At 39.7% G+C, this 12,020-nt stretch overlaps 1 protein-coding gene across 1 annotated transcript in view; it reads right to left on the reverse strand.

The window, feature by feature from the left end:
• Positions 1-816: 816 nt before the first annotated feature.
• Positions 817-12,020, reverse strand: part of LOC134205960 (protein serrate) — a 191,239-nt gene continuing 180,035 nt past the window's right edge. Inside the window, exons 14-18 of the mRNA XM_062681658.1 lie at positions 4,291-4,428; positions 3,751-4,212; positions 3,334-3,689; positions 3,057-3,266; positions 817-2,979 (exon numbers count right to left, since the gene is read on the reverse strand). Coding sequence (XP_062537642.1) covers positions 2,125-2,979; positions 3,057-3,266; positions 3,334-3,689; positions 3,751-4,212; positions 4,291-4,428 — 2,021 coding nt within the window. The 3' untranslated portion in view covers positions 817-2,124. The remainder of the gene's footprint in view (positions 2,980-3,056; positions 3,267-3,333; positions 3,690-3,750; positions 4,213-4,290; positions 4,429-12,020) is intronic.

The following is a 12,020-nucleotide window of genomic DNA, read 5'->3' on the forward strand; positions in this document are numbered from 1 at the left end:
AAATCTGTATTTTTAGAACAATACAATGAAGCGTTGACTCATCCTTGATCGAATGGTCCAAAAATATTGGCATTCCTTCTAGAAAAGGCTGTGACCGTCTCCGATTTTCGTAATTGCAAAGTGTACCCAACATAGAAAAGACAGACGTAGTCCTACGTCAAAAACAACAACTGATTGAGTTTTATTACATCACATTTTAAATGGTATTGCTTGAAGCTTACACAATTCTTGTAAAGTTATTCCATAAATGTGCACGTTGTATGTTGCTCATTGATATACTATGCCACGTGCGTCGATTCTTACCCCGTGAAGATCCCCATCTAGGACAAAAATCGAAATGGTATTGGGAACAGAATCGTTTAGAAATCCAATTTAAAAGTTTATAATTGTTTTTTTTTTACATTTGAACAATATTGTAATAGGAGTGATAATGTTGAAGACCTTGGTACAGACACAATCTTTAACTCAACCCAAACCAACATTCAAGCATTGCACGACGGGTAAATCGCACTGCCTCCAACTAACCGCCAAGTCAACAACCGTCCGACGAACCACCAGCTTGTAGCGCCAAACAGGTTGCCAATTCCGAGAAATTTCCAACTCGGAGAAAGACTGCAGCAGGACGCACGAGGGAAAAAAATACTCACCAACCAACAATCACGAACGGGAAGCCAGATGGGAAAAGAAAGATTGAGACAAGGCGAAGGCTGAGAAAAAACGGCAACCGCAATCAGCTAAACGACCACACCATCGCCACACTACTTACCAGCAAGCGTTTAGCGATTGAAGGAATTTAGAGCTAAAATAAAAACAGTCTTCTTCATTTTCAAGAAATATAATTTTTATTGCTCTCCTTTTCTTTTCACAATTCACGGGATTTTTCTTCAGCACTCTGCTGCTGTAATATTGTGGAATGAGCTTCCTTTTATTAAGTACCATGTACTGGAATGAGAGAAAATAATCTGCTCCCTAAATAGTATCTGACATTCAGATCCGATGATTTTTTTATTCTTCTGCTTCGATCTTTTTTCTAGCGTGGCTTGGATGTGTAAACAAATAAAAAAATATTCTAACTCTTAAAAATGCATCTTTTTACAGTGTGTTATTTACATGCGGTGGCACAATACGCCACCCTTTGATCGGAATTCGTTCAGCTATTGTTTGCGACGGCGTTCGATTCGGTCGAACGTCGTTCAAAGTGTTAAAATGAAAATATTGATCTCAATCACAGTCAGATTGCGTCCGCCGCATGTGATCTGTCAATAGGGCTCACGTTGCTTCCTTTCGCTATCTACAATTCGCTTCGCTAATGGGCTTGAGTACGTTCTGGCTATCGTTTATCTGCTACTTAGGTGCTCAAAATAGAAAATCTCTGGCTACTGAAGAAAACTTAATCATTAAACTCTGTACAAGAATGTTCTGCGTTTTCCTTTCGTTTTTAAACTTTTCAAGAATATTTAGACTAAAACGATCGTAACTAAACAAGGAACTATTTTATTTAGTATAAACTTCACATTTTCTATTCGTTCTGAGATTCTTAGCGACTATGTGTTTCGAGTTAAATTAGTGTTTGTGGTTGTGAATGCGCTGATCGTTTATGCGTTGCTTTAAAATCATTTCGATGGATACAGTTGGCGCCCAACTAATCGAGTTTGTTTCCATTTTAAGTATAAGTTGCTTGTGCTATAAATATTGTTATTTCTGGATTTCGCTTATTCACAGTCATTCCCTTCGTTCAACCTAAAGAATTATATTGCTTCTTCTTATTTAATATCACATTACATAAAACTGTACACGTTCTGCGACTTCAAATGTCGCATTCTTCTGCTTTTCAAAGTACGGAAAATGCACTCGGCCTACAGTTCGCGTATCGTCAACTTCGTATTTCCTATATTTACACAATGCAAGCACTATAATGTCAACAATCAAGTCTACGGTTCGTGTTGTGAAAGTGTATGAGTGAGGGGGAAGACAAATAAATACTTTAAAAATTCTACAGAATAAAATAAGTCCTATTTATAAAAAAATGAGAATCTCACTTTTCCGTATTGCTCAACTAATGAGAGAATTAAGAGCGTTTCGAAAAATAAATCGACCTTATCTAGCAGGCACTGGGCGCCACACTTACACATGTACAGTGAGAACATCGGAATCGATCGTAGCAATCGGCGCCGTACTGCTGGGTGCCGTTGCTACGCTACTTACCACTACTGCGCCACCGTTCGCGGGCACTACTGAGGCACTGCTGGGCGTGGAAGGCGGAACCACGATGCTGCTAGGCGCCGTGTGCTCGTTGATGCTTCGCTTGCCAAAGTCTTTGTGTTGGCTCTCGATGGAGCTGACGATGTTCTTGGTGATGTCGGAATTTTGCGTTTTGTGCAGCAGAATGTGCGAGTTCCGGTTAGCCGTTTTCTGCTTGTCGGAGTCTTTCTCGAACTCGGAATCGTTGCCACAGCTGGGATAAAGCTGCTGTGAGCGATGGACGACACTCGGGCCGGCAATTTGGTTGATCTCCGGCGCCGGGTTGAGACTTAACTCCATGGCACCTCGTAACGAGCTGGCACTGCCCTTCAGGGGGTTGGCGTACCTCCGGAAGTTTTCCTCGTTCTGAAGATTGTTGCTCTTCTCCTCCTCGTGACTCCGCGACAGGTCCATGTGAGGAGTCAGATTCGTTCCGGAACCGCTGTGGCTCTGGAGTTTCTGCCGCCAGACAAGCGCTACGAATGCCCCCACGCACAGCGCCACTATGGCAATGCCGAACCCGACGGCAATCAGGTAGTTCGATCCGGCGGTAGTTTCGTTGATCAGAGCGGTTTCTACCTTGACTTCCAGGATAGATGTTAGTGGGGCAGCTTCGGCCACGTCCAGCTGGAAGGAGTCGTTCTGGACGCCCTGTTGGCGCGAAAGGATCTCCGCCAGAAGCCGGACCGCTTCCGTAAGAGGGCTGGAGGCACTGTTGCTGGTATCTGTAGGAGTTGACTGTAGAAGGAAGAAAAAACGGAAGAGAGGGTATGGTTAGAACAAGTACTGATTATAACGCGAGCAACGGAACTTACCAGAGTTACTTCGATTGTATCGTTGGTGCCGGTTTTGAGATCGCACATCACCACGACAAACACCGTAACGTCGATTGAGGGACTCTTGATCAGTTTTTCGCCTAGCTGCAGTCGCAGAAGGTGGCACATTCCATCGACGGAAGTGCCTCGTGACAGTCGATTCAGCTCCAGTAGGATTGAAATTCGAGCACAGTGCGTTCCGAGGGTGGCCTAATTAAGAAAGTTAGTTTTGTGTTAATTTTTGTCGAGTTTGAATGCCTGAGTTACTTGATCTTACCTGATTTGGCCAGCAATCAATGGGCGCTGGAATTCGTGGAGGAGCAACCCTCCGTGATGGCTCGAATGTCCGACAGTCTCCACGAGGTGTGCATGGTGGCGCCAAGCAACTCTCCTGCGCAGCAGGCACACAAACTTGATGACTTTCACAGGCACTGTTCGAAAGGTTCTTGTTCAAGCAGTTCCGCAGCCCGCACCACATGTTCGAACAGCGAGGCTTTCCGTTGACACAGACACATGAGTTGCAGTTGCCCTCATCGATAATCGTAGCAGGAGTTGGCGAGTCACTTGTCACCAAGGGGTCGTACGGCGAGTTGGTTGTCGTGTTTGAACACACTGACGAGGGATCCGAAAGCACTGTAGATGACAGAATACTTCAGTTAACATTGCCCAATAGAATTAGGTGCTAAATACTTACAAATTTCGCAACGAACGCCTCTTCGTCCAACGGGGCAAAGGCACGTGAATCCTCCGATTCCGTCCTTGCAGGTGGCTCCCCCAAGACAAGGCTGTGGGGAACACTCGTTCACGTTGATTCGACAATCCGGACCGGAGAAACCCCGCGCGCAAAGGCATCGGAACCACCCGGGGCCGGACTCGCACGTTCCACCATTGTGGCACGGCTGACCTTGGCACTGGTCGACCGGCTCGCTACAGAACGGGCCACCCCATCCGAGCGAACATCTACACTGCGATATGCTGGAAATTGGCGACAAGATGCAGGACCCACCATTCAGGCATTGTCCGGGAAGGCACTGCACCGCACGGTCTGCGCAGTTCTTCCCCGTCCAGCCTGGGGGACACTCGCACGTGTAATCCGCATCCCCGTCGATGCAAATCCCACTGTTTTTGCACGGATTCGAAAAGCACTCGTTGACATCTGTAATGGTGGCACAGGAGAGACAAAACATGAGTTAGAACGGCCGTCCTTCCCCGAAATCCTAAAGCAAACACTTACTGTGCTGACAGAAGGGCCCCGTGAAACCGGTCTGACAGACGCAGCTCGAGCCCAGTGCACTGGATTCGCATTTCCCACGACCGCTGCACGGGGTCATCGCCGACGAGCCGGAGGTTTCGTTCGTCATCGTACAGCCATCTGCGGAGGTGAGCAAGGTGAGCAGTCGAAACAAGTGGTGAGAAAATGTGGTTTGATAATTTCATTATTTATTTGTCACCATGGCAACGGTTGCGATGGTTCGGTTCTATGCACTGCCATGCAGAAGTGGCAACCCTGACCGAACTGTCAAACAGCGTTCCCAGGAGCGGCTAATTGATGGCATGGAGCGTTGATTAATTGCAAAATGGCTTCATTATGGAACACGGAAACAAATTCTAGTCAGTGGCCGTTTTTTCGTGTAATTAAACGCCGTTGGGACTGGGAGGAAAAAGGTTGTTCAAACAATGCAATTATGAGCGCGACGGCGGCAATGTCTTCTTCTGCAAGATAACTTCATCACGTCTTTATCACGCAGTCCAACAAGAGATTGTAAGATTTGTCTTCACCGTATGAAATATTCTTCATTTAGTAGTAATTATACTCGTATAGACCAGCAGAGGAAGCGAAGAATCTCTTTTCATTCCAAAGCTTCTTGCTTTGTTTGAGCAGTTGCATGCGGACCCATAGAAGCATGGAGTCATTCTTTTGTTTTCCCACCTCTCGTTCTCTTCGAAGAAATCAAACATCGTTAAATAGAAAAGTGTTTAATTTTTCAATTTACTTGAATAAATAGGATAATTTCTTAGAGTGAGACCCCCGCTTCCCCTCCGCGGGCAATCATTACCGTCAAGCTCGAAAAGGTCCCATCGACAACTTCTCAGACGAGTCGAGTCGGTTCGGTTCGGCAGGGTGTGAAAAAAAGTGCTACAAAGTTGTTTCTTCATTCATTTCACGGCGCGAGTGTTGTGAGAGTAATAATGAGACATGACAAATATAAATTTGCGCTGTTCCCTTCCTCGGCGAGAATAAGTTGTAAGCGATTTATCATCATACAGTGTGGAGAGCGAATGAGAAAAAAAAAACAATCACGAGTAAGACTAATCGTCATAATGTCATTAGTTTTACACCGTAATCGGAGGAGCAGGAGTAGTGAGACGAAACCTCTCCGGCTGGAAGGGAACGGATCATTTGAATAACCGCAGCGCAGGAGGCAAATGAGCGATGAGCCGGTGAGCAAATAATCATCAGCCGGCGGGGATCCAAGCAATCCATTTTCGGTGCTAACTAGATCGCGCGGCGACGCGACGTAGAGCGAATGAAGATGCAAACGACGAATGCGGTTAGTGAGATGAGATAAATTGGTGGAAAAATGACCATTGAAGTGCCCCCTTTCTTTCGCGGTCAATAGCGGTTTCCTTGGTTGAGCAGGTGAATAATGGCCGAGCGAATGGTTCCTTTGGGCAATAATTGCGATGCATTACGATGACAGCTAGCCGTGCAAATCAGTTGCATTTCTAATTTTTATAAAACTTTTCAATTTATAAACCCGCTTTTTTATTTCGAATAATTTGTTGAGTCAAATTATGATTCTGTGATGTGGAAGATTTGGCCAAACAACAATGCAAGATCGTACAGGCTGGATAATATTTTCCTGAGCTTTTAGGAACTCAAAGTACCCGAAATGCCGTCATGAAAAACGCGATTCAGCGGCACATTGTGACTAAATTCGAATATTGTATATTGTATGTTAGCAGATTAACAGCAGGTTATATGGTCTTATGATGATAAGTTATATTTGGTCTTATGATAAGTTTGTTACATTTTGATCGGTGAAAAGCCGTTTGGCCGAACATCGTTTGGCCGGAAGTCATTTGACTGGTCAAATGTTTGGTCAAATATTACATTTGGCCGAAGAGACCATTGAGCCGAAAGTCATTCTGCCGAAAGGGTCATATAGTCGAATAGGTAATTTGGCTGAAAAGGTCACTTGGCCGAATAGGTCATTTGCCCGAATAGGTCATTTGCTCGAATAGGTCACTTGGCTAAATATGACATTTGGCAGAAAAGATCATTTGGCTGAATAAATCATTTTTAAATTTTTGAATTTTTACGTTTTTAAATTTTTAAATTTTTAAATTGTTAAATTTTTTTCAACTATTTGGATGAGCAGGTTAAATTCAATCAGGTTCAATTTTTAAATTTTTAATTTTCAAATTTCAAATTTTTAAACTTTTAAATTTTGAAATTTTAAAAAAATTTTAAATTTTTAAGATTTGAAATATTAAAAATTTTACATTTTAAATTTTTGAATTTTTAAATTTTGAAATCTTCAAATTTTTAAATTTTTAAAGTTTGAAATTTTGTAATTTTAAAATTTTTAATTTTCTAAATTTTTAAATTTTTAAATTTTTAAATTTTTAAATTTTTAAATTTTTAAATTTTTAAATTTTTAAATTTTTAAATTTTTAATTTTTTTAATTTTGAAATTTTGAAATTTTTGAAATTTTAAAATTTAAAATCTTTAAATTTTAAAATTTTTAAATTCTTAAACTTTTTAATTTTTAAATTTTTAAATATTTAAAATTTTGAATTTTTAAATTTTCTAAATTTTTAAATTTTTGAGCTTTAATTTTTTTTAATTTAAAATTTTTAAATTTTAAATTTTTAAATTTTTAAATTTTTAAATTTTTAACTTTTTAGATCTTTAAATTTTTAAATTCTTGAATTTTAAAATTTTAAAATTTTTAAATTTTAAAATCTTTAAATTTAAAATTTTCAAATTTTTAAGTTTTAAAATTTTAAAATTTTTCACTTCTTGCTTCTCATTTCTCACTTCATACTTCCCACTTCTAAAATTTTTAAATTTTCATAAAATTCTTCTTTAAATTTTTAAATTTTTAAATCTTCAAACTTTTAAATTTTTAAGTTTTTAAATTTTTAAATTTTTAGATTTTTAAAGTTTTAAATTTTTAGATTTTTAAATTTTTAATTTTAAATTTTAAAATTTAAAACTTTAAATTTAAAATTTTAAACTTTTAAATTCTTAAATTTTTAATTTTTAAATTTTTAAATTTTCAATTTTCAAATTTTTAAATTTTTAAATTTTTAGGTTTTAAATTTTAATTTTAAAATTATTAAATTTTAAATTTTAAATTTTTAAATTTTAAATTTTTAAATTTTTAAATTTTTAAATCTTTAAATTTTTAAATCTTTAAATTTTTAAATTTTTAAGTTTTTAAATCTTTAAATTATTAAATTTTTAAATTTTTAAATTTTTAAATTTTTAAATCTTTAAATTTTAAAATTTTTATTTTTTTAAGTTTTTAAATATTTGAATTTTTAATTTTTTTAATTTTTTAATTTTTGATTTTTTAATTTTTAATTTTTTAAATCTTTAAAATTTTAAATTTTAAAATTTTTAAATTTTGATATTTTTCACTTCTTACTATTCACTTATCGCCTCTCACTTCTCGCTTCTCATTTCTCACTTCATATACGAAAAATTCTAAAATTTCACTTCTAAAATTTTTAAATTTTCATCAAAATCTTCTTAAAATTTTTATATTTTTAAATATTTAAATTTCAAAATTTTCAAATTTTTAAATTTTTTAATTTTTAAAGTTTTAAATTTTTAAATTTTTAAATTTTTAAATTTCTAATTTTTTAGATTTTTAAATTTTTAAATTTTTAAATCTTTGATTGTTTTTAATTTTAAAATCTGTAGTTTGAGATTTTTAAATAGACGTTGAAATCGACAAAATTTTTCAATGTCAAAAAAACGTCGGTTGTCGAAAAAATATTCTAAGTCTGTTTCAAAGGAAAACACTTAAAGTATTTAATGGAGGGTCGATGCTTGATCTTAGAGCAAAGGCCGTCAGTCCCGAAGGTCATTTGGCCGAAAGAGAAGTGAGAAGGGATAAATGAGAAATGAGAAATGAGGAATATGTGAGACGTGATAAGTGAGAAGCAAGAGGGAAAAAGTGAGAAGCGAGAAGTAAGAACTGTGAAGTGAGGAAGTGAGAAGTAAAAAGTAAGAAGTAAGAAGTGAGAAGTGAGAAGTGAGTAGTGCGAAGTGACATGTGAGAGGTGACTAGTGAGAATTAAGAAGTGATATGTGAAAAGTGAGAAGTGGGAAATAATATGTGAGATGTGAGAAGTGATAGGTGAGAAATTAGAAGTAAGATGTGAGAAGCAAGAAGGAAGAAGTGAGGAGTGTGAAGTGAGAAGTGAGAAGTGACAAAAGAAGGGCGAGAAGTGAATAGTGAGAAGTGAGTAATGAAATAGAAATGTGAGATGTGAGAAGGGAGAAGTGACAAGCGCAAAGTATTAAGTGAGAAGTGAGAAGCGAAAAGTGATAAATGAGAATGAGAAGTGGGAAGTAACAAATGAGAAATTAGATACGATAAATGAGATTAAATATGTGAGAAGTGAGAAGTACGAAGTGGAAAATGAGAAGTGAGAAGTAAGTAGTGTAAAGTGAGAAGTGAGGGGTCAGAAGTGAATTGTGAGAAGTGAGAACTGAGAAGTGAGAAACGAGAGGTGTGAAACGAGAAATGAGAAGCGAAAGGAGAAAAAAAATGAAGGATGAGAAGTAACATGGGAAAAGTTAGAAGTGAGAAATAGACAGGAAGAAATGAGAAGTGAGATGTGAGGAGTGAGGTGTAAGAAGTGAGAAATAAGAAGGTAGAAATGAGAAATAAGAAGTGAGAAGCGGGAAATAAGAAGTGAGAGATAAGGAGCGAATAGTGAGAAGTGAGAAATGAGATAAAGATGTGAGATGTGAAAAGTTAGAAGAGAGAAACGAGAAGTGATAAGTGAGAGCCAAGAAATGAGAAGTTATAAATGAGAAGTGAGATTAAGAAGTGAGAAGTGAAAAAAATCGATATGAGAAGTGAGATGCAAGATGTGAAAAGCGAGAAGTGAGAAACAAGAAGTGATAAGCGAGAGCCGATAAGTGGGAAGCGACAAACGAGAAGTGATATTGAGAAGTGAGAAATTCAATGCGAGAAGTGAGATGTACGATGTGAGAAGCGAGAAGTAAGAAGCAAGAGGTGAATGGAGAGAAGTGAGTTGTGAGAAGTGAAATGTGAGAAGTGAGAAGCGAGAAATGAAAAGCAATACGATGTAAATAGTGAAGGCAAGAAGGGTGAAGTTAGAAGTGGGGAGTATGAAGTGAGAAATGAGAAGCGAGAAGTGAGAAGTGAGAGGCGATAAGTGAATAGTGAGAAGTGAAAAACAAGAAGTGTTAAGTGAGAGCCGAGAAATGAGAAGCTACAAGTAAGGAGTGAGATTTAGAAGTTAGAAAGGAGAAATTCGATACGAGAAGCGACAAATGAGAGGTGATATTGAGAAGTGAGAAATTCAATACAAGATGTGAGAAGTGAGAAGTAAGGAGTGAGAAATAAAAAGCAACATGTGAGATGTGAGAATTGAGAAGCAAAAAGAGATAATTTAGTAGGGAGAAGTGAGGTGTGGGATGTGAGGTGTAAGAATTGAGAAACAAAGAGTTGAGAAGTGAGAATCGAGAAGTGAATAGTGAGCAGTGAGATGAATGAAGAGAAAAATGAGTTGAAGATCTGAGATGTGAGAAGGGAGAAGTGTACCACGCGAATTTGACGTCACACATTCCATTGCTTGGATTGCAATCGTGACGTCATGCTCGTTTGGCTACACTAATTGAGAGTTCGTTTGGCTACACTCGTCTTCGCCTCAGCTCGTCTATGGAACCTATAGTGTCTATAATCTAGACTATACTTCGCGATTTGGGTACAATATTTAGGCCACAACCCGGAATGCGGGTGGTTGTCGAGCAACTCGATAACATGATCGAGTTCGCAAGCGGAAAACAGTTAGTAAGGAACTGACACAGAACTTGCTGGTGCACCGCCACGCTGTTCGAGTCGTAGGACAAGAACAGAACGCTTTTATCAGCCACCCTGGGGAAGCGAGAAGGTCGACAAAGGTGCCACAACCAAGGCCTTTTCCTTCCTTGGATCAGGGATGGGAAAAATCAAATTTTGAAAAAAATCGGGGATGATTGAACTCACCCGCGATCTTACTTTTAAATAATCAAGTGATAAAAATTCGCTAGCGATTGAGAACCGTTTGAAAATCGTATCTTGATTTGAAGGATTTATCGTTACATTTTTAACTCTTTTTCCTTACTACCATGAAACCATAACGCCAAATAGAAGATACAACGGGACTGTTATTCTTCGTACACATTCTATTCTATGTAGCACAAGGAGCATGCACCATATTTGAAACAGGTCGACAGACCTTTGGTCACGCGTGTTGATCAAAAGGCCTTACTCCAGGAATTTCTTGGATGGCCAAGACGTTTCTGGTATTACGCGGAACGTATCTCCCGCGTAAAAAAACAACTTCAGTGTATAGAGATAATGTATCAAACATCGCAGCTTATGGGTTCCACTGCAACTCTTTTCGATTTCACCATATTCGCTTCTGAGCTGTAGCACCCGCAAATGAAGCAAACATTTGACACGCCTTATGCGAACGAGTAAATTAGCTGTCATAACCTTCTTTGTAGCGCTCGGGTTCCCGTTCAATTTCACACTGTCGACGTCGATCATGGGTCATGAAATGGACTCAATTTATTCTATCAAGAGGTCCCATTTCTCGGCTGATAGGCCGTTTTCCCACATGCGTAAGACCGACCCGACCGACGACGACGTGACGATCTCTGAGCCACCCAATCAGCGTGGGTCGGCCAATGCCGGGAGCATTCGTTTACACGCTTCCATTTGGTTCGCCCTCTGGTCGGTACACGACGGGAGCAGAGCTGTCACACCTCATCATCATCGCGCGCGCTAACATGTGACAACGACGACGGCGAGGAACGGCGGCCCTTATGGGAAATCGATCCGCGTTCGATTTTCCGCGCTCTCAACCCCACTTGGCACGAACGGGCCGCGCGAGGATCGCGTGAGGACTGCGCAAATTGGCAGTTTTGACATACAACTTAATATTATACAATCAAAGCCGCGCGATACTTCTCGACTTCTGGAATTCCAGTGGCGGGCCCGGGCAGGGCGAGCGGTGGACTTATTGAAAACAATAAGGCGCGCGCGATCATTACCGTGTTGCGATCCGGAGTCACAGCGCGCAGCTGTCGATCACACCAAGATCTCCATCGATTGGACTACAACGAGGGTCCAATCTAAGTAGGCCTCCGTTGCCACACTGAAGAAGACTTTCACTTTGTGTGGCACGGGACGAGGGGTCCAACTACAAGGATCTCTGTCTACACCCGCTGTTCTTCCGGGAGAGACGGATCGATCGCTCATCTCTTAATCACGGCGATGACGCTGTAACAAGAACTCGCTGCGATCTGCTTGAATAACGATGATGATCCACTATGATAGCACCGCGGTATCGCTCACCAGAACATGAGTTGTAATTTGTTCCCTGCCATGCCAAGCCCAACCGAGCCGCGACTGGAACATGACAACAAACCGAGGGAGATCTCTTGGATTGGATCTCCCGGTCGAGAGGGCCAACGGCGGATAGATCTCCCGGGGCGGCAACTCTAATTGTGTTTTCGTTTTCGAAATCGACTCGATAATTGAGAATGCGGCGGAGCACCGAGTTGGAAGAAAAAGTAATAAATATGTTGGTTGTGTGTATGGGCAGCGAAAGGATTTCAAAACTATTTTACGATCCCCGCTGTGTGCGGCGGAGTTAAAGTGGGTATACACAAACGCCCGATGCCGCACCGCCACCGCTAGATG

Source organism: Armigeres subalbatus, chromosome 1 (assembly GCF_024139115.2).
Source record: "Armigeres subalbatus isolate Guangzhou_Male chromosome 1, GZ_Asu_2, whole genome shotgun sequence".
NCBI lineage: Eukaryota > Metazoa > Arthropoda > Insecta > Diptera > Culicidae > Armigeres > Armigeres subalbatus.